This window comes from Xiphophorus hellerii, chromosome 12 (genome assembly GCF_003331165.1).
Source record: "Xiphophorus hellerii strain 12219 chromosome 12, Xiphophorus_hellerii-4.1, whole genome shotgun sequence".
Lineage (NCBI taxonomy): Eukaryota > Metazoa > Chordata > Actinopteri > Cyprinodontiformes > Poeciliidae > Xiphophorus > Xiphophorus hellerii.
The window spans coordinates 16,859,009-16,881,481 of NC_045683.1; the positions used below are offsets into that span (position 1 = coordinate 16,859,009).

The 22,473-nt window shown below is 40.5% G+C and overlaps 2 protein-coding genes across 5 annotated transcripts; one reads left to right on the forward strand and one right to left on the reverse strand.

Annotated features, from left to right (window-relative positions):
• Positions 1-1,694: 1,694 nt before the first annotated feature.
• tctn2 (tectonic family member 2) lies at positions 1,695-6,561 on the reverse strand. Its single transcript, XM_032579759.1, has 18 exons — positions 6,403-6,561; positions 6,139-6,252; positions 5,571-5,641; positions 5,262-5,463; positions 5,074-5,174; positions 4,782-4,981; positions 4,563-4,683; positions 4,292-4,442; positions 4,140-4,202; positions 3,924-4,046; positions 3,767-3,835; positions 3,593-3,682; positions 3,372-3,489; positions 3,024-3,127; positions 2,740-2,887; positions 2,492-2,629; positions 2,328-2,416; positions 1,695-1,994 (listed from the first exon to the last, which is right to left on the reverse strand). Exons 1-18 carry the CDS (start codon positions 6,509-6,511, stop codon positions 1,879-1,881), a joined length of 2,127 nt encoding a protein of 708 aa, XP_032435650.1. The 5' UTR covers positions 6,512-6,561; the 3' UTR covers positions 1,695-1,878.
• Positions 6,562-7,743: 1,182 nt separating this feature from the next.
• Positions 7,744-22,232, forward strand: LOC116729708 (thyroid adenoma-associated protein homolog). 4 transcript variants are annotated; one of them, XM_032578398.1, is made up of 32 exons: positions 7,744-7,938; positions 8,013-8,193; positions 8,271-8,360; positions 8,713-8,740; positions 8,822-8,970; positions 9,067-9,186; positions 9,271-9,391; positions 9,644-9,789; positions 9,862-9,946; positions 10,025-10,161; positions 10,775-10,972; positions 11,057-11,765; positions 11,879-12,031; positions 12,282-12,391; positions 12,464-12,624; positions 12,988-13,133; positions 13,221-13,385; positions 13,488-13,636; positions 13,734-13,874; positions 14,817-14,921; positions 15,003-15,203; positions 15,293-15,443; positions 15,526-15,778; positions 17,103-17,339; positions 17,406-17,625; positions 17,884-18,072; positions 18,815-19,062; positions 19,161-19,328; positions 19,434-19,479; positions 19,564-19,703; positions 20,560-20,762; positions 20,888-22,232. In XM_032578398.1, exons 1-32 carry the CDS (start codon positions 7,820-7,822, stop codon positions 21,136-21,138), a joined length of 5,520 nt encoding a protein of 1,839 aa, XP_032434289.1. In that variant the 5' UTR covers positions 7,744-7,819; the 3' UTR covers positions 21,139-22,232. The 4 variants fall into 4 exon arrangements, with proteins under 4 accessions (XP_032434289.1, XP_032434286.1, XP_032434287.1 ...); XM_032578395.1 differs by having other exon boundaries at positions 19,434-19,703; XM_032578396.1 differs by having other exon boundaries at positions 17,421-17,625; positions 19,434-19,703.
• The last annotated feature ends 241 nt before the right edge of the window (positions 22,233-22,473 follow it).

A 22,473-nucleotide genomic window follows, 5' to 3' on the forward strand; every position in this document is an offset into this window, starting at 1 on the left:
CCTCCTTGGGGACCCCACCTCCACGAAAGGCCATTTCTACTTTTGCTTTAACGCAACAAATTGCATAGTTTATGATTATATAGATATAGGTTATTATAATAACACATACTTTATTTCTCAGTTGCATTTCATATCCTCGTTGAGCATGAAAATGATACATAATGAATTTACAAATATTTATTTTGTGAAATAATTTCAGATAACGAGGTGTTATAAGATCACGTTTTATTTTTAACGAAACTGTTATTTATGTTAAGATGTGAAACATCTACCCTCTTGCTGGGGTCGAAGTGTCCATTTCTTTAAAGATCTTTATATATCATATTGTCTATCAGTCTGAGAGGTTGGTGTTTATTTTTAGCATCATATTTAAGCATCCAAAACTTACAAAGTATGCCTGTTTTTTTCAGTTGTTGCACAGAACAGTTCAGAGGGAGCTACCCACAAAGAGGCCACAGCTATTTGAGGTAAGGAAGTAATGTAATGCTGAAAACTACACACTAGCACCCCAGTTAAAATATATCTATTAATTTTGACCTTCTTAACATACCTTCTAAAGTGTGAACGTTTGTTTTTTTAGTATTCATACAACGTTTCTCACATACATGGGGCCTTAAACAGCAGCAACTTTTGCTGAGGTTCGGTTTGGCTATGAACAAAATCTTAAGACTTATCTTTTTGGTTTTCCTGTTTTACTTATTAAGAATATTTTCTCCCTGTTTTAACCTTATTTCATGTTTATTGTTTCTGTAGTTTAATTTACATTTTTAGTTTAATTTTGAATCAATCAAACTCAATATCCACAAGGTTTATTTAGTATAATTGCTGTGCTGTGATTAATTAACTATAATAGTGGTCTGGACATAATCTTAGTTTCAACAATCGCATTGGCATTTCAGGATCTATGGTCAGAATTTGAGTGAGAACAGGAGTGGATCAAATGTATCTCTCCAGGACACACAGTGAGATGGATGTAAGCATGGCAAAAAACAATCTCCAAAGGTCACTGTAAGAGAACTAGAGCAAAACTATAAATGATGCATTTGTTCTATTGTTTTATACATATCTTTGCCAGAGGTGTAGCGATATCTGTAAATTGGTTGTCAAGATGGATCAAGTCAATTTATCAAACAAAAACAAAAAATCTTAAGCTCTCTGGCTGAATTACCACCACTCCACAGCAAGTTTAAAAGACTGAGTCACTTTCTTTGCACAAATATTTGAGCATTTTAAAGCTTTGTGGATTTTATGGTATTACTCATCAACCACACCATAAAGTCAGTGTTTAGAAATAAACCAACTTCAATGAAGGATTAACACCTCAGTGGTTTTAAGAAGAGGAGAGTATTAATATTGTGCCCTTTTGTTTACTTTTCTCTTGAATCATTTCAAACAAGAACTTTAATCAAGAACCTGAGTCTCAAGGGGTGTTTTGATGAAAGCTATTAGGAAATACAAATCCAGTCTTGTCAGTGAACAGAAAAAAAGATTCTAATAACAAAATATGAGCTATAAATTAGTTGAGTTCAAGATAAAAAAAAAAAAATTCTGATCCACAAAAACCAGTGAATCAGAACTGGGCATACTGATCCATTACAAACGCTATGGCAAGAACGGGCCAGATCAGAAATGCAGGACAGCACAAGAAGGTTATGCATTTTTGAAAAGGAAGTATCATTACTATTCTTTGAAAACATATTTTAAAAAATATCTTTATTACAAAAATATGCAAATACACTTTAAGTGCATAAATAGAACATGTCCACATTTATAAAATCAATATTTATAGAAAAATACACAGCATTTCAGACTATTTAGTATTTTGCACTTTTGCTGATTTACCTGAAACTCATCCTTTAAATTTTCTAAGTATCGGAGTCAAACATTGTGCCAGGCCTGTCTTATTTGTCTCCATGGAGTTCCAAGAATTGCTGCAGTAACAAACATGAAAACTAAAATCATCCCTTTGGCCAACGACAAGAAATAAGGTTCACCTGTGACAAAGAAAGGTAAAACATGTTATTATAGCACTGTCATAATTTTATCCACTCTGTGATCTGCTCTTTTGGTGGAATACTAATTGGTAAAAACACTACACAGTAAAAAGATCTCACTCTGCTTTTTACATTCATTTACAGTCAAAATTATTTTCTGTACTAGTGATGGACATTATCATCTTGATCAAATTTGAACCTCATCTTATAGTAATTTACTCCAGTAATTGCATTATAACAGCATTATTAAGCAAAGCTTTTGAGTAACGAATGATTTACAGTAGGAAGGTGAACATCCACACCATCTCTTACCAGGACAGACTACATTCCTACCTGTATAATATCTGGTGAAGGGAAAGGCGAGCTCAGGCCAACACACATCATTCCTGTCACAGTCATACTCTGTGAAGTTGATCTGAAACCTAGAATAAAGAATACACCCTGTCAACAAATTGATTATGTATCTAAACAAACAGCCTTTTTAAATGTGTACACGCCTGGTTTTGGCTGGTCCTGTATCGATGTCAAAAAAGGTGACTGAAGAGATGATTGGGAACAACTGTCTTTTTTCTGGGTCCTCACATACAGAGATGCTACCTCCCCTACAATCCAGAGCCCAAGTAGACATGCCATAACTCCAAACACAAAAAGAATTTGGTTATAAATACTTGTTACATTAAGAATATACCACACAAAGATTTGCAAAGACTAAAAGCAAGCTTTGCTGTAGCTAATTATCTAATACCTGATTTCTAAAGCTTGGATTTCTCTTTGGGGTATTCCATCTACCAAGCTGGTGGTGAGGCTCCAAACACTGATGTGTTGATGAAATGGAATATCGCTGCACACACCTGAATTGTTGTTCATCACTGAGCTTGAGTTTGGTGTCACAACTGCATTAGATTTGTGTAATAAATCATTTGTTAGAACATCTATCTGGCACAAAACAACAAGGCAAATGTAGGTGAAAGCGAAATAACTTATGAGTTGATTTAGAAGAAGAATTTGCTTCTCTATTAACCTACTTACAGCTTATGTTTAGCCAGTCTGTCATAGTTGTAAGATCTGGGTTACCACGCTGTGCTACATATGCCGCTGTGGTCAGAGAACTCTGCAGAGCAGCAACAGTCTCTCTAAAACATGAAAAAACATGACATCAGTTGCTGTAATACATATGTATTTCAAAGAGCTCCTTGGAAAAGTATTCCTACCCTTTGAAGGTTTTAACATTTCTGTCACATTCTTGTAATGTTAATAATTGATAGTTTGTGTTCATAAAATGACAAAATGAGGGGGAGTTCAAGTGGTATGCATACTTTTACAAGGCACTGTAGTTACATATCAACTAAAGGTAAATGATCATGGTGAGCAGCCAACCTCAGGAGATCACACTGAGTCATATTTTGCTTCCCGATAGGCAGCAAGCAACCTGAAGTTGAATTCTCCCCAAACACAACTGGCTTCATGCTGTCAGTGGAACAGAGACCATCACCCACTATCAACCAGATCAGAAAACAGGGAGGATAAAGTATAAGGTTTGAAATGTGTTACTTAGTGTTAATAAACATTCATCAACACCATTACTACAGAGATTTTACCTGGTTTCCAAACATTGATCGGTGTCCTCTGTATTAACTCTGTGTTATTGACCAGAATGCCAGCAATAACAGGTCGTCCCACTTGATAACCTGCCATGTGAAATTGGTATAATCCTCCGTAAGAGTAGCATCCTCAACAACTGAAAAAAAAAATATATATATATTTTCTCTCACCTGGATTTCCTGAGTTGGGCTCGGCCATAGATTCTCCATTTAGAAACACAACAGAATATCTTGTAGTCACTGTTTAGAGGACAGGACAGCAGAATATGTCAGTCCTACACAACAAGACTTTAACTTTGAAAAAAATAAAGAGTTTCACAAGACTTACAAATTCCATTCGAGATAACTGTCCCAACAGTGCGAGTCAGTGAGATATTGGTGATGGCATTTTCTTTCCAGTAGAATTTGTAATCTAGCGCTAAGGTCATTTTCTCACACCTCAGCCTCTCACCTAGAGATAAATATAAACCCATTTTAAGTTAGATGTTAGACAGAGCCAGTATATTTGTTTCAGTGATTAAAGTCTACATATAAATAAAATTACCTAGACCACTTGAAAGGAACAAATCTGGGGTCTTGTCATCAGTTAAATTTACCTTCACAACACCTGGTTAAAAAAAACACACATACTTGCGCTCAAAAAGTCTCAAAGCACATCAAAACACTGCTTTAATTATGTAAGCAGGTAAGACCCACCGCCTTGCCCATTCAGCACGTCAACGCTCAAATCTTCCTGCAGCGTTTTTAAGGGAGGACCAGTTGGGCATGAGTCAAAGCGAGTTATACACTCTACTTCGAAATTTTGCAGAAAGGCCACAGGAGCACCAGAGCACCGTCCCAGGACCATCTGAAAAACAAAAACGCATGTAAAATGTTATTAGTTGTAAGTCTGACAAGAAAAAATAAAAGAATACAACTAAAATTGCTACAAAAAATAAAAACAAAAGGTGACACTAATACAACCAACCTGAGGTATAGCGAAGTACTTGTCATCGGATGTGACAACAGGACTTCCCTGAATATAAGGAGTAAATGGCATTGGAGCAGACCGCACAGGCTCTTGGAAGGATGGGCCAGGCCTGGGTGCACTACACCAGGAGAGTGAAAAAAATGTAGCACAAAAATTACTGAATAAAAGCAAAAATACAAACCAAAAAAAAAAAACTTTAATGAAAAATATCCTCACATTGTGTCTCCTTGATAGAAGAGACCCAGGTAGGGGTTGTTTTCAGGTGGAGAAGTGACACATAAAAATTCAAACCAGTCTGGGGAGTTTTCAGCAGAATGCACAGAGCACTGGAAATCTGGAGCAGGAGAGACCTGTCCCCCAAAGGGTCCTAGCAGACAGTGGGACGCAAAAATCTTTAGATCTTCGTTGGAACAGTCCTGGTAGAAAACACAAATAAGAAGATTTAAAAGAGAAAACAAACACATTTGACTAATTATGTTTATTAAATTACTATAATAAAAACTGATACCTGGTCACAACAGCAGCGTACATCACATGCTCTGGATGTCAGGTCACATGGACAAACACCAAGAGGTTGGTACACTTGGTTTGGAAATACTGTGTTATTATCTGAAATGAACAGACGACTCTTAGAAAACAAGCTGCTTTTAAAGTTCTCATTTCACAATATGATGAGAAAGGCTTAATTCAAACTACCAGATCCTGCATGAGGAGGAAACAACCGGGCGTTTATGGTGGCTTGGATCAGCAGTGACGCCTGGGGTCTGCTTCCAAGGCAGGCGGACACCTGAAGAGTTTCCAGAACACACTGCGGTTTCGGACAGCAGTCGGGACTCGTTTCGTTCTCACCACACAAATGCAGGCTTTGATTCAGTGTCAGTTGAACACGAATTGCACTCTGGGAAGCAGAATTAATTTGACATTAGTATAAACAAGAGGTGAATTTCATAAGTTCTTTTTTGTCTATATATGCAGTGGCTGAGTACAGTTGATGGGCTTTTGTACCTTTCCCATTTGCTCAGTTGTGAGTGCCCACCGTGTTGCTTCTGTTACACATGATGGTGAACCAGTGCTTCCTGTGAAAGATAACAACTATGTTGTTACAATTCATGTTGCTTGGAGATTTTTCTTCAGCAGTGATATCTGGTCACTGATCATGGGAAGAAGGATGAAGTTAAATTTAGAGCAATCCTAAAAGAGGAACTCCAGGAGACTCTACACCAAGACACGTGTTCACTTTACTGCAGGGCAGTGAACCTAAACTTTCAGCCAGAGTTGCAATGGTGTGATGTAGATAAAAGTAAGTTCTTCTATTAGAATAGACATTTAATGTCATTTTTCTTTCTCTTTAATTATGGGTTACTTTATATTGGTCAATCACAATGAATTCCAATAATAAAAAAATACATTAACGTACATCATTGTAAAGTTAAAAGTATATATGAATATTTACAATTACAAGGCACTGCACAAAATCTGCATTTTCTTTTCTGGTCGAGCTGAACTGAAAACCAAACTATTAATCAACAATTAGTAAATGTTTTGTGGGGTGTTTTGTCTTTTTTTTCCCTACCTGTTGTGATGGAAACAGAAACCGTCTTCAGATTCAGTGAGATCCTTGATGTGTTTCCCAGCAGAAATGCAGAGACTTTTGGTCCGTTGGAGATAAGAAACGACGGCTGAAAAACTGTGAATGAAAAATGCAATTACTGTTTCGCTACAGTTCCAGCCATCTGTGTACGATAAAAATTTGCTTTTAGCTAGTTCCTGTACGAAACGTAGCGTACGTTCAACGCAAAACGATAACTTTGAGGCGAATTACGTAGAAAGATCTTACCCAGAGCGTTCTGAGGGCGGACAAAACTGACGAGGAATAAGATAAATGAAGTCCGGCCTGAAATAGACGCAGAAAGTACACCGATATTAGCCATTTTGCTATTATACATTGGACATTTGTAAACTCTGTAAGGTGTCCTAGCAACAAAGGGTTAACCAATCACGGCCGAGAAGCCTTCTTCTTCTGAGAAAACACAAATCTAAGCTGTGCGCAAAGTACACAACAGCGACCTCATCTGCTTAAGTCAGTGTCATGAGTCTACCGGGAAATTTCCCAAATGATTTCTAGCTTCCTAATGGATATGAACATTTTCAAAGATTATAAGAAAATCATTCTAACATCGTACACAATGTATAAAATTAGCTTTCATCTAGCACATGAAGTAATCTGACTTAGGGCAAGGATTATGACATGATGGTGCTCTTAATCATAGTCTGTCTTGACCATCAGCTACCGAATATTAAATGGGTCAGAAAATCTAACATCTATTTACATTCTATTGAGTTAGAATATTTCCAAAAAATGCACTTAAAAATTTTTAAGTGCATTTTTAAGTGCGCTTGAAGATTTCTAATGTGGAGTAACTGTTGAAAATATACAAAACCCCATAAAAGCAACAAAAAAATATTTGCTATGTAGTCTTTTGTTTTGCAGAACTCACATTAGATCTGAATTAATTCAGAAGACCTTCTATTTATGTTAGAAGATTTAAATATGTTGACACAGACCTCTAAGTGAAACCTAAATTTAAATATTTATTACATTTTATTCTGGATTTTCTTACCGTGTTTCAGACATTGCAAACTGTGTATTCTGTAGTAGTTGCATAATATCCTTAATTCTGCAGGAAGAAAATTGCAGAATCGCCTACCATGTTTCAGTCCTTTTACACTGAAAGCACCCTGCAATGCAATAAAAGCTGATAGATGCTTTAGACTTTTCTTAATAATTGTGAATGTTTTAAAAAATCTATTTTAAAAAGTTACTAAAGGCCCATTGTTGTTTTCAGCTGAAACTTTAAGTATAATGTCAGTCCAGAATTTGCAGGAAGCCACACACTAAAGAAGATATAATAGATAGCTTTAGTACTCGTTGTCAGCAACAAATACACAGCAGAGCAATGTTAATAAATTTGGCAATAAAAGTTTCTAAAGGTGGATATCCGATGCAGGATATCCGAAAACGATCTATTTAACGTTATTGGTAATGTATTGGGCCATAAAGGTTACATACAATTAACTGTTTCTGTTTTATCTCAGTCACGTTAGCTCCCACAAGTTTCAGCCTCTAGATGGCAGCATATCGCTACCGTGATCACCACTAATTCGTAGAAGTAGAAGTTTTTCAGTAGTAAACAGAAACGTGCTTTCAGTAATATGTCAACACCGGGTATCTGCATTCAGGAGTAAAAGTTACAATGTCGTTTGAAAACCTGATAAAAAGTCTTCAGGACTGCTTCATCACTGAAGATTCAACACCTGGAAATGGCTGCCAGACCCTCCAGCTGTTTGTCCAAAAACTGTCTGAATCCTCCAGGTTTGTTAAGCCATTTTTAAGTGCACATGCGCCGTCGGTTCTGTAATAAAAAGGCAATTTGTGTGCACGGACAGGAGCAGCGTTAAAAGGAGCAAGGAGCGCAGTTTGGAGGAGGCAGCCCAGCTGCTGAGACAGATCCCAGAGGTACAGCTCCGTGGTTTGGAGGAAGAGCACCTCCTGCTTCTGGTCAGACTCCTCTTATCCCTGCAGCTGGAGATGGTCAGCATCTCTACAGCCTGTCGTAAGGTGGACCAGGTGAGCTCCACATATTCCTTTTTCACTGTAAAATGATGTGGAAGAACTGTGATGTAATGAAAACTTTTGCTTCACAGATGCTGCAGCATTTGGCAGCAAAGGTGGACCACAAACTGGTCTATAAGGAGACTCTCCACAGTTTTAATGCCCTAGTCCACAGTGATCAGGTACAGAGACTTTGTGTTTGGTTACCCTTTGCAATCATACCCTTTGCAATCATACTTTCGCTGTACCTCTTGAACTGTTGATGCATCTTGGTTTGGATTCCCTTGAAAAACAGGTTTTTAATCTTGGTGAATTTTTATCTTAGTGAAATAAAGATTAAATAAATAAATAAATAATTTAATAAATTGTCTGAAAACCAAGTGCTACTTCATTTCCTCTTTGCAATTATGCGTGACTTTTTGTTGATATGTTACATAAAATACCAATAAAAAAAACTTGGCTGTAATGTGACAAAATGTGAATGATCACTTCACTGTCGGTCTTGGAAATGATTTGACTTTGTCTTTTTACCAGGTTCTCTCGTTGGAGGATTTGCAGAGAGGTGGGTTCACTGATGCTTACATTATTTTAGTATGTCACAGATCTAATGTGTAGACGTTTAATTATTTCTCCATAATTTTAGCATGCATGTACCTGGAGGACAGCGTAGTTGGTCGAGAGGTTTGGCGAGAATCCTTCATGCCAATGCTGCAGAGAGTATCTAAATCTCTTCCTGCTGTGCTACAGGAGGAATCTCAGAGAGATGGGCCGATCTGTTATATTACTGCCAAGGTACAAATGAAACATGCATCAGGAATACCTATCAAGAACAGCCATTATAAAACAATTGTAACTTTATTTCTAACATGTGAACATTCATGGCTGCAGGTGTGTCTTCAAGCGTTTCAGCTGTTGCCCAACGAAGTTGCTCCTCTGGTGTGGGAGGAAAACCACAGCAAAGAAGCAGTGCAGAGGATTCTGCAGGCTCTTATTGACATACTTGGACAGGTGTCTTTTCTTTCAAAGCAAATTTATCGTCTTCTAGATGACAAACAAGTGTTGAAAAAGCTGCTTATGTGATCTGTCGTGCAGTGCTGCAACAGGGACACGCGTCTTTTGGCGGGCACAGCGGTGGCGATGCTGATCAACACTGCATCCGAGAGTACAGCTGCTGGAGCTGCAGCCTGGAATCTGCTGCAGGCCTCTCATCCACGTACGTAACACCTGCAGCATCATACCCTTTGAGCCTGTCATACAGTGGTATTTAAGCACAATAAATTATGGGAACAATTAGGAGCAGAAAATTAAAACTGGCACTGGTTTTAGTTCAAATTATTAAGGCATTTTCATTTGCCTTTTTTTTTAATCTTAAAATTCACCTCTCTTGCTCCCACTACACAGTGATGAATTTTATTTGGACTTTTTACCCTCTGACTGGAGACGTTTTCTTTGTGCTGCCTCTCAGAGCCCTGCCAGCTGACTGTGGGGGTCCTGCAGGTGACATGTGACCCTGTAGGGAAGGACAGAGTGGACCGGCTGGCTGTGAGCAGAGGCCTCCTCACCTGCTGTCGACCTCACATCTTACTAAGTCCAAGCCATGACACCACACAGGTAGGGAAAGCTTGTGTGGAGCCCACGTTGGGACTTTTCAACATATTGAATCGATATTATCTTGTTTCTCAGGCTTGTTTGCTGCTGGAAGGTTTGTTTCCTCTTGTTTATGCATTGTGTGAGGAGAAGCAGGATTGTCACTACTTTGCCTTTGAGGGTGAGTGAACTCCATACTGCTTGTTTAGTCTCTTTGACTGCCTCTGCTTTCTGCTAAAAACCCAAAATGTTGTTGCAGTGTTAACAATGTGGCTGAAGAGAGTGAAGGAATGTGTGACGGATCTGTGGAGGATGACCGGCGCCCGTCTCCTGCCCGACGACAGCAAGCTCCTGCAGCAGCTTACACACATTATCTGGACCAATGCAGAAAGCCCAGTGAGTCACTGACGTCTACTCATACTCAGAAGGAGCACACAATGATTGGCATTTGGTTGCACATTAGGCTTTCCGGCTAAGTTACTGAATATTTTTTATCAGAGGTGCATTTGTTTCTTGTTTCCACTGTATGCTGGTAGGAACTTCACCACATTGAAAGTTATCTTGTGATATTAACAATCACTGATATTGATTGCAATCCCCAGAAACTGACAGTGTGGTTTGAATTGTTACTTCAACATTCAAGCTGGTTGAAGGAGAAAACAAATAAACCCTGCTTTAAAGTTTAAAATATGATTCATCGGCACAATCGTTGTGTTGTTTATATGTACAATTGTGATACTTAATGCAACTTTTCAGACTGATAACTGTTTGTGACTATCTCTTTGCTAAGGCTTTTTTTCATCACCATTGGAACATATATCAGGAAAGGAGGTAAAAAAACTGTGAAATTTTTAAGTGTGAGCTTATGGTACTGCAAAAAGGATTAGTTTATCTGAGGAGTTTTTATACATATTTAATATGGGGCAAATAAATGCTGTGTCCATTAAAAACCACACTGTTTAAAGGCTGTTTTTTTATGTTTTTTTTGTGTGTGTTTCTGTTTTGGCAGGTGGAAGGGGTGCCTGAGTTTGCGAGCAGTGCCTTTACTCTGTTGCTGAACCTTTATGCCTTCGACTCTGAGCAGTTTTGTGACACCAGCAAGACTTTTTATTTTACCCTGCTTGAACGATTATTGAAACTGCCCTGGCAGGCCAAAGCAAAATACCTTCGCCTTTGTGCTCTGCTGCCTCATGTGGGAGCTGAGCTGGTGAGCAAATAATAGCTGTTACATTCTGTATATCGTTGTTACTTTTACTTTCTGTGACCCAGATATTTGGCTGTGTCTCTGTAGGTGCTGGATCAATACACCGAAGTATCTCGCCATCTCCTGAACTGCCTATCGACCAATCACCTGTCCCCGTGTGGCTCAGAGTTTTATAAGTGTCTGATCCAGCAGCAGAGGCGAGAGCTTCCTGTCTCACTCACTGAAGTGGACCTGGCCGGGCGCTGGGCGAACAGCTGGCAGCCTCTCCTCCTGGAGGCTCTGACATCTGAAGTGACTCTCCTACAGAACAACAGCTCAACACATTTACTGCCCTGCACCCTCCAGGTTTTTCCCTCGGCCGTGCATCACCTGCTGGCCTCCCTGAACCCTCAAAAGCCAGGCCACCTGCACGCCTGGGCGTGCGTCCTGAGCTCCTACCGAGCCATCAGCGGCTGTTCTCCCTGGGCTCTGCATGGGAGCTCCACCTTTAAAACCCTGCAGCTGGCTCTCGGGTCTGCAGACGACAAAGTGCGTCTGGCTGCCCTCAACCTGCTCTGCTGCAGCCCAAAGACCAGAGATGTCCCCTCTGCAGAGGAGATCACAATACTGAAGGAGTTTATCCCCCAGAATCTGAATTGCGAGTCCTCACCTTTTCGGCAGCACCTTCAGGCTGCGGTGAGAAGGTTTCTGGTTCGTATCAGAGACGGCTGCTTGGCACACATCAGAGGAGTCAAGGGCAAAAAGAAAGAAGATGTCAGCCATGAAAACAGAAAGGATGTTCTGGAGCAAGGGATTGGTGAGGAGGAAAAAAGAGATGATAAACGTTTTGCTCTGGACTTTTTTTTTTTCTCTCAGGATTTTTCAGTTTTGTATTCTCTGTTCAGAAAAGATGTTCTTTATATCACATAGGTTTTGTGGAGTGGTTAGGCGAGCTTCCATACAGCTTTCTGTCACCTGGACACAGCTATCAGAGGAAGAAGACGGCGCTGTTGTTGTTGTCTGCAGTCCTGGAGACGTGCACAGATACCTGGAGCCCCGACAAAAAGAAGGGACAGCCACCGGGTGAGACATTAAAAACAACACGGACCAACAGATGTTTTTACTCAAGTATAATGAAGTATTCATACCCATTGAGCCAATGTTTGGTTACGTTGCAAACGCAAACTTCAATGTTTCTTAACAGGATCTTGTGTATTAAAAAAGCACAAAGATGTGAATGCCTTGTTTAAAGAAAAAAAGATAAGTGTGGCTCACTTGAGCATTATCTCTGCATCTTCCATCTCTTTAATGATGAAACTGGTTATAATTACAGCAAATATAGGACTTCTTATTGACTGTGCCAGACAGAGAGGACAGTGGGATTTCTTCTGCAGAACCAAGCAGCTGCTTCTTATCAGTTGTCTAGAGGATTCTACAAATGAGGTATGGCTCTCTGAGTGGAGCCAGTTGTCTAAACTGGCTGAAATATAACACAAGAGCTGTTCTTTCCTTTAGATCCGGGAGCTCTCGGCTGGCTTGTTGTTGAGATTTTTCCCTCCCAGTTTCCCTGCTGATATCGCGGAAGTCCTGGAGACGAGGAGTATGCAGCTTCTGCGCAGCCCACGGGTGCAGGAGGCTCAGATGGGAGCGCTCATGATGAAGATGCTCCTCCAAAAGTAGGTCTCACCTCCTCTCGTGCCCTCATCTTGTAAAATTATTTGCATGCCTTTAGCTAAAGTGAAGTCAAGAAGGTCTTTAGTTCTGTTTAGTTTTATTTCCTTTTCCCTCCTGCCACCTTTCAAGGTTTATAGACAATAAATGGATGAATGTCTGTATGTGAACCCATTTTGTTTTAGAAACCGTCCGTCACTCCACATCACTGTTTCGCACAACTTTGCGCATAATTTATATCAATAATGAACACTGACACCTGTGGTTATATCAGAACAAAATATGGAAAAATTTCAGAGGTGTGAATATTATTCGACTGCAGTGGTGGTATGTTTGGGTGATGACAGTATTGACTGTTCTTCATGTAGATCAGGACATCGGTGCAGCCTGAGCTGTACTGCCAACGCTGGAAGGAACCTGTGTGTAGTCAGAGTCCTGCTGAAAGAGCTGGAGGAGCATCATCTGACAGCCAAAGCAGACATGATGCTCTCTGCCAGAACCAAGCCTATACACGGTGACTAACATTCACATTGATGATGACGGAAAATCTTTTTTTTTTCTTTATATGAATCCTCTGAATCCCTTTTTTTTTATGTTCCAGGAGTGTTGTGCGCTCTTCAGAGGTGTTTGCTTGAAGCAGCTGATGATATCTATACCACACTTGACCACAGTCTGATGACCAAGTTGTTGGATCTGCTGGAGAATATTTCTCTGCTGCTGCTTGCAGTTCTGCATGGAGATTGTGAGGCTCGTGTCTCTGAAAAATGTAATCAAGCAATCTTAATGAGCAGTGAAATCTCATTTTAGATACTTTTCAATGTATCTCATTTTAGATACATTGGAAACTGAATTGCTTTTTGTCTCTTAGATGCTCCCCCGTCCTTTTGTGACATGGGAAACGCCATCAGCTCTCTGATATCCCAACAGTCTGGAGGTGGCCAAACAGACGAGGAGGAGTGTGTCCTGCTCTCTGAAGAGCACAGCCTTGTTCTCACCTGCTGCTGGGTCTCTCTAAAGGTGAGACATGCACCATTTAGATTCCCCTTCTCAGCATCAGTCTTTGTTAGAGGATGAGAAAACTCACCTGTGTTTCTTTTCCACATCTTTGCACCAGGAAACAGGAATACTTTTAGGTTCGTTGGTGGAGAAAGTTCTTAAAGAATCCAAGAAACATTCTGAGTGTCTTCTAACTAAACGGGATTTAATGAGGGCGTCAGACGTATTCAAGGATATTCTTCTAAAATGCCGCCACTGGGTATGTTATTTTCAAAATACACAGTTCAAGTCAATGGTCAAAACTGTTAAGGTTTTAATAATTTATTACACTGTTTTTTTTTTAGGTCGGGATGATTTAATTCAACAAACAACTTCTGTGATTTTCTTTTTTACAAGCAATTGAATGCATAACTTTGATTTTATGATGAATTTCCTCTAATTCCCACATTGAGACAGATTCAAATATAGAGATGTTTAGTTAAATGTCTGTAACTAAGTTGTCCCATAACAACATGGTTTTTTTAACCAACTATTACTCAGATGGTCACATGTGGCTCCTAAGACCCTCCAAAGTGGCCCTGAATAACTCGCTACTTCTACCAGCCTCTCTATGTGTTTTCACATTGCCCATTATTTAATATCCATTATTAGGTACATTTTTTTTCTGTTTTTTTTTTTCTTCTTCTTCTTTGTTTGTGTTTTTTACTTGCTTTACCCATTTTTTTAGTTTCTGTACATTTTCCAGTCTGGATTTCTTTTAATTGATTTATAAGTAACAACTGGTGCACTGTTACCAGTTTTAGGAGTCTCACCTTGACTCCTCCAGACTCACTTTCTACACTGTGATTCAACCCAGCTCAGTGTTTGTTTTGTTTGACTGTAAAACATTTCGCCACTAGGCAAATATCAGTTGAGCTCAGCTCTTTTATCTGCTCAGCTCTTCACTAAGTTCCTCACAATTTTTTCAGTGTCATTTATTGAACAATTTATGTTGATAACAAAATTGTTGTTCAACTTTACCTGTCAAAAGTAGCTTTCTGTGTTTGTTAAATAACTCCACCCTGGAGAAAACATGATTTGAATAACTCAGCAAAGAACCAATATTATTCAGAACTTCATGCCAATCATAATTGTGTGTAAACTTCATTTAAACTTAAACTTTCACTGGTTACCTGTTAACAGATGTTTCTTTTCTCACCAGGGGGCAGTAGAGGGCTGCGGTTTAGGCTTCACAAAGTTCTGTACGTCTCTGCTGAACAGCAGTGATTCAGACCTCAAGGATATTCCTGCCCAAATGCTGAAAGATGTAAGTAATTTTAGTTTTCTCTTTAACTAATAAAAGGCAACTGCTGATGTGCAGACTTATTACTCTCTGATGTCATTCCAGGGACTGCAGGTTGTTCAGTGCCCTGGCTCTACGTCTGTGACCCGACGGGCTGCAGGGCTGCCCATGCTGATCCTGTGCGTTCTCTCATCAGAGGAGATCAGTAAGGCGAGGCCGCTGTTAGCTCTCAGTATGCAAACCCTGCTGGACACCGCCAGACTTCCCCTCGATGAGAACTGGGACCAAACCCTGGACCTCCCACAGGTGTGTTGATTCTGCAACTGCTATCTTGTTGGTGCTGATCGTAAAGAATCGGATAGACTGTGATGACCTCATTGTCATTTTGTGCACAGGTATGTGCGGTTCACACTCTGCAGGCGTTGGTGCGTGGCGCAGGTTTGGGGGCAGCTGTTCTTCAGTTTGCTCCTGCTGTAGCCGTCTTGTCTCTGACTCTGCTCCGATCTCCATGCTGGGCCATGAGGAATGCTGCACTGCAACTTTACAGTGAGTCAGAAGCTCATATACTGCCTGTTCGATATGAAAATTCTGCTCTGAATTGTCCATTAACCTGCACGTCCTCCTCTAGGCTCTCTTTGCTCTCGAATGCTTGGCCAGAGGTCCAGCAGTGTAGAGGCTGGCCCCACGCAACACAGCATGTCCCCTGCTGCCTTCTTCTTTCACTACCCTACGCTTCAAGCTGTCCTCCTGGGCGAGCTGAGAGGGGCGGCGCAACACCTCCATAGGCCAACCGCTGGGGCCAAGCTGCATCTGCAGCCCTCACTCTACCCGATCCTAACTCTGCTGGCCCACCTCCAGCCTGGCGTTCAAGACTCATCAGAGTAATGCTTACACACCTTTTGACTGATCAATCCAATTAAATAGATCTTCTATAGTAGGAACTGCTCATTTTAACCACATTTTCTAAACTTATCAGTTCCTTTGCTTATTGTAGCTAGTTCAGTGCATAGCCAGTATAAATCTGAGCTGCGGAGAGCAGAGCCCAAGATTTTACAAAAATTATCTGATTTCTTGGGAGTTAACACAGATGTATGCAGATAGATGATGTTACGACTGGCTCAAGGTCATAACAATAACGGGAGACCATGCAGGGATTAAAGTGCATAAAAAGGAATGTTTATTAACACAAACAACAATGGATTGAGGATGTCAGTATCAGTGGTGTAATGCAAATGCTTGGATGTGGTGTATGAGTGCATATGGAGTTGTTGAAGTGCAAAAACAAAGACAAACTCAAATGTGCAAAAGGAGGGGAGCTGAGGCCTGGTAACAAAACACCGCAAGCATCAAGGCAGAGTGGACGCTGAAGGCGACCCAGAAACCTGGCTGGAGACAGCCAGGTTTAAATGCTCTGTGCTCCCAATGAATAAAATCAGCAGCACCTGTAAAGGGCACAAAGACAGACAACAAGACACCTGCAACCCAACCCATAAGGCCCAGGGCCGTAACAGATGAATAAATGTGGAAATGTTAGAAGACATTAAGTTCTATAAATATATGTTGTCTAGCACAAAATAAAATAATAGATGTGCATTTTAGCGATTTTGGACCCTTTGAAGGTAAATTGATATTCAGACTTAAGTTTTTAATACCTGACTTTACCAGAACCAGATGGGATTTGCAGTGCCACTCATTTGCTTTGTTCAGTTTTGGCAGCAGATACGTATCCCACATCCTCCTCTTATGTAGAGCGAATCCGCCCTGACACTGTTAGGTAACCACACACACCAAACTGCCAGGACAGGAGATGCTAAAAACCCTCACATGTTGGACATTTAGGATAGAAAATCATTTTTTAATTACCGGTAAATGTAAGATCAGTGTTACTGTGCTATGTGTGTTTTGTTCAGATGAAGCAAATCAGGGTTTTTATTTTATAAAGTTTTGTACATTAGAAATGGGATGTGCTAGGCAGTGACCTTTTAAAAGTGCTGACTCATTTTATTTTATTTGGAAAGTACTAGGAGTAACATCTCAGTTTCCAGTCAGTGAAAGTTTTTTTTGGTTTGGTATTCAATAAAACATAATTTCTGACTGTGAATTATTTTCCAACTCATTAAATGATATTACTCTGCATCTGTTCCTCTCTTAAACTCGTTGTTTAGGTGACTGAGTGTACATATCCTCATGTGTTTCCTCTGGCAGAACGTTGTTGGACTTCCTGCCTCCGTTACTCCAGCTATCTGCCAGTCCCATTTATAGTGTCAGAGTAATGGCCTCCAAAGCTCTGGTTGCCATGACACCTCCTTCAGGGTACTTTGACCTCCTCCTAAAGCTGACCTCTCAGCTCCCTGGTCCGCAGGAGTCCTGCAACCACAACCGGCTCCATGGCCAGCTGCTACAGATGAAGGCCTTACTGGACCGAGCTCTCTGCTCAGACAGGTGGGACTGGAATAAAGAAGGTGCTTAAATATTCATCAGTAACTTCCTGACTTTGAAACTTTGCAGTGTTTGTGTCTATAGTGTCTTTTCCGACAACCTGCGTGAAGTGGTGAACAGGATCCATTCTTCAATGTGGCTGGGGACCACGGCTCAGTGCTGCCCCCTGGTGAGAGCAGCGTACCTCAGTGTGGCTGGCTCCCTGAGAAGATATTCCTGCGAGACTTTCCTGTTGCACCTCAGTGACAGACTTATGCATGATCTTCATGCGCCTCAGCAGGGTCTTCAGGTGTGTGACAACTGTATATGAGACACTGTGTGTGATTTATGTTGTTTGCAAAGGACTTAAAAAAACGGTTTAAAAAAAAGCTGTTGAGCAAAAGTAGATTTCTGACACTATTCAGCAAGCACTTTAAGCTGCCTTGTTGCTTAAAATGTGCTATATATATATAAATCAAATTACGTTTACCTTTACCTATAAATGAGGATACCAATTACAGTCTGACAGATTTCAATCATTCTTTTCTTTTAACTTTGTTCTCTACAGGTTGGCTTGTCATCGTTCCATCAGCAAGCCCTTCACTTCCTCTGTGCAGATCCAAAGTGGGCTTGTCAAACTTGGGAGAGTTTTTCTGCAACCTCCCCTGAGCTGAGGCTCTCGCTGGTCACTTGGTTGCTGGACAGCCAGGACTGGCAGCAAATCAACTTGAAAGAAGTGATCCAGAGGGTGTTGCAGGTAAGGCACAGAGACACTCCCAACAACTTTAACTCAAACACAAGCTTTAAAAATAAAACAGTCCAGCACTTTAGGATGTAATGACTATCTATTTTTTTCTAGATTCGCAATAGAAAAGGTGTGACATTCACCTGTAACCACTCTCCTACACTCTGACACCCGTACATACCGATTTTTCCCCAAAAAGAATGGGTAATTAAATCATAGAGTAAAAAACCCTGTTCTTTAAAAATGATGTGATGGAAATGTTGCTGCACACCATGCTGCACAGGCCTTTCTGTAGCATAGCGGTGACAGTATCATGCTGTGGGGATGTTCTCTTTACCTGGAGAAGTGAGGCAGATGCCACATATCTTTGATTTTGATTCAGAGCTATCAGAGTAAAAGAGAATAAATTGGTCAACACACAGAATCCTAATAAAACTGATTGAGGTGTGTGGTCTTAACACGACACAATATGACAAAGTTAAAAATGTAAGAGTCCTTTTGTGGAGATTGTACTTACTTGTGTTAAAAGTTCATGAAGGTCATTAAGAAAAAGACTATGACTCATACATGCTGTTCAGGATTTACCCGACTCTTTAGACAAGGAAAAATGTGATACTGGCTATCCTCAGTCATGTGCCAGAGATAGCCTACTGTTTGTTTATGACGCCCAGTAACACGTTTGGCAGCACCTGTGTGATCGATTACCTGCCTTCTGCTCATGTGAAGGTAATTTTTAAATGTTCTCTTTCTCCAGTCAAACTTGAAGGAGGCTTTGTTGGGCGACAGCGTGGATTACCGCACCACGTACCTCACGGCTCTGGTTTCTGTGATGACCGGTGGTGGCTCTGCTTTGCCTCAGCCGCTTTCCGACTCAGAACTTTGTTTGTCCGAGTGTTTGCATTTATTACTTCAAGACCTAGAAATCCAGAAAGGTGGACCAGAGTACCTCTCTCAAGCTCTACATGCTGCTAGCCTGCTGCTTTCCCATGTGTCAGATTTCAGGTTTTACACAGTTTTTTTTTTTGTGTTACATGTCATGTCCTTATTTTAAACTTCCATATTGACATAAATTCCTCTAACTTTGACTTTTATCTAATAAGCCTGAAGACATCTATGCTTCAGCGTTGGTGCAGTATCCTGGAGTGTCAGCGGGCTCCAGAGGCCCCAGAAGTCCTCAGGATAGTGTGCAGTGAAGCTCTTTGTGCAGCTGGACTCCCACTCATCAACAACCTCAGAGATCACAGCTCTCTCCCTGCCATCATGATGAGGTATGAAGGAAATCTGATCATGTTGGATAGCTTTAAATGACTGATTCTGGTTAAAATACTTTAAAAAGATTTTATATTTAGTTTTTTTCTTTTTTTATTGTGTAGGTTGATCAACACAGGCCTGTACCTGCTACAGGACCAAAGCCAGGAGGTGAGGCAGAAAGCTGCCTGTTTTGCCTCTTTGCTGCATCATTCAAGACGAGGTAACAACCAAAAGAGTGTCTGCATTATGCAGATCAACCAAGCTCTGCTGCTCCTCTTGGACCTGCTGCTGCAGGAATGCTGGGATACTCCTGGTGCGCTGGAGGTGCTGCTGTCCCACCTAGCTCAGACTGACCTCAGATCAGTGCTGAGAGAAGCCTCACCAACAAGAGGGTGTGTTATTAAACAGAATCTGTGTGGTAGCTTGCAAAAGTACTGAAGCGCCTTGAACCTTTTTGACACTTTGTCAAATTACAACCACACATGGCAACAAAGCCCTAAACCCTAGAACACCGCAGGATGGCACTGAATACAATATATGTCACTATTTTAGGATTTTGATATTAAAAAACATTGAAAACAATGTATTATTTATATTTCAATTACACAATTGTGGCCTAATTTATCAACAGGTTGGAGATTTACCTTTCATTTCAATTACAGTTGTAGGTGTCTTGGGACTTGGGGCTAGATTCTTTGCATAGTCTTTTGCAAACTCAGTTGGATTGGAGGAGTATCATCAGTGAACATCTGTTTTTAAACCTTATCTCAGTTAGACTTGTCTGTACTTTGACTAGACCGCTCTACCACATTCATATGACTTGATCCAAGTTGTTCCTTCGTACCTTTAGTTTTATGTTTGGGTTTGTCATGTTACCTCTGCCTCAGCAGCCTTTGCAACATTTAATTTACTAACTGAAAATTCTGAGTGCAATTGATTGGACTGAAGTTTATTCTGAACTTTCAAAGTAAATTGGGCTGAATACATAAGCATGATACATTTTTTCTTTTTTTTTCTTAAAATATCAAATATTTGTTTATCTTTTTTTCTTCCACAACACAATTAGTCACCAATCTGTGTTGGTCAGTCAAGTAAAGTTCCATTAAAATACATTCAGGTTTGTGGTTGTAAGTTGACAGATGGTGCATAAAATTCAACGTGTTGTTATACTTTTCAGAGTATAGCCACATTATTTATATATGAAAGTATTTGTTCAACTGAACATTAATCATCAGCATGTTGTTGCAGGAGTTGCAGTCTGTATGAGCAGGATGAGGCCAATGTGTTTGCAGAACCCTCCGTCATGTCTGCACACATGCTGCCCTACCTGCTGCAGATGGCTGAGAAATCTTCTCAATCCTCTGCTCTGGCACAGACTCTGACTGCATGGGCAGAGAAGAATACTGCCCAGGTGCTGGATAACCTCACAGACTGTGAACAGCTCCTGCCAGGTGCGCTGTCATACATGTAGCATTAAAGTAGAAGAACTTTAATAATGCTACATTAAAGAATGCTACAATACAGAATTTCCTGTTTTATGTATTAAAGTAAAAAATGTTTATCTTTTTTTTTCTAGCTAAAACATTGTCTCCCTCTTGGTTGGCTCTCCTTGTGGATCCCCGTTTCCACTGCGCCCTGGGGGGCCTCTTCGCCAGAGCTGTCTTTCTTCTTCATCTGCTGAAAACCTCTGCTTGCACTCAGCATCACTGTGATCCTTTAAGCATGCAGATGCGTTTGCAGACAGTTTGCACTCTTCTCACTCAGAATGGTGTTCATTTTACACCTGCCTTAACAGCTACTGTGTCTGCGGAAGAGGCACGACTGTGAGGGAGCAGAGGGGAACGGACCAGTGTGACCTGGGATAAAATTAGTTTTTCATATTTGAAGAACGGATATCACATGGTCTCATTCTTAAATGACAACTGCAGATGCTGATGCCGCCAGACGCCAGCCCTTCGTGAATTTATGCAAGAGCGAAGTGGGTAGGGTTACTTTGGTGTCTTTCATTGCTGAGAATGGGAAGAGACCCCCTGGGAATTGGGTGGGTGAAGTTTTATTTAGTTTCAGTGGAGAGTTGCAGTCAGAACAATAGTGCCAGGTTATTTTTGCCCTGCCTTGTTATTGTGCTTCTCTCTGCAGCAACAGTAGCAAGGCTCACATGGGTGCAGTGATGTAATGCAACAGCATCTGGAAATATTGCCTGCTTAGCAGCCAGTGGGGGGTGTGATGTGTGGTTTAGTTTTCCATTAGAGGCTTTCTGACTGGATAAGTGTCTATTTTCTAAACCACATGAGAGCTGAGAGCTGGTTCCGAGGGATCTGATTGAAATCTGGTGGTTGGCCCATAACAGGCCACATGTTTAGACTAGTCTTACGTCATCAGATAGCCCGCTGACAACTACCAGGATTCAAGAAGCCCAAATGTTGAACTTATAAGTTTCAATGTTAGCTGTTTAGTAGGAATTTGTCACAGAAATGAAATTTCGTTGATGCGGGAAAGCAGATCAAAATCTGTCTGTAAACCAGAAGATGTGGCGCTTTATCTCAATTTGTTTCTCACTTTCCTTTTTTCCTTGGCGCACTCAGTGCACACAAGATCTGTTGCATCATTGTGTGCATGGATTATACAACAACTGTGACAATAAGCCTGGATTAATGATTCGTACAGAAATCTTATCCAGGCTTTTTTCCATCAATTTCCTCAAGGTCCACACCTAGTGTCCAGTAACATGCCCCTTATTGGAACTTGACTTTTATTTTTGTCAAAATGTAATATTTCGGTAAAGAATTCATCAGTTGCATCGGTTTTTAGCAACCTATTGTCATATAAAATATTTATGTTTTATATTGAAAACTGAATGAGCTATGACTATATAAGTATATTACTGATGATATTTTATATAAAGTTTTGGTTCAACAAAATGTGTTTAATTTGGAATGATTGACAATAATTAAGTGTGAATCATGAAATCAAAGGGGTTTTTTATCACTGAAACCTAATCTTTTTCCTCAGAATAATCTTAATTTACTGAAGGTGGAGTCAGATTGTCTTAAAGTGGAAAAAGGACCATCTGGCCTGGTAGAAGCATGTGGAGTATCAGCAAGCTGCTGCTTTACTGACAGTAGGGAGAAAGGCCAAGTGCAGAGGGAACAGCCACTGTAA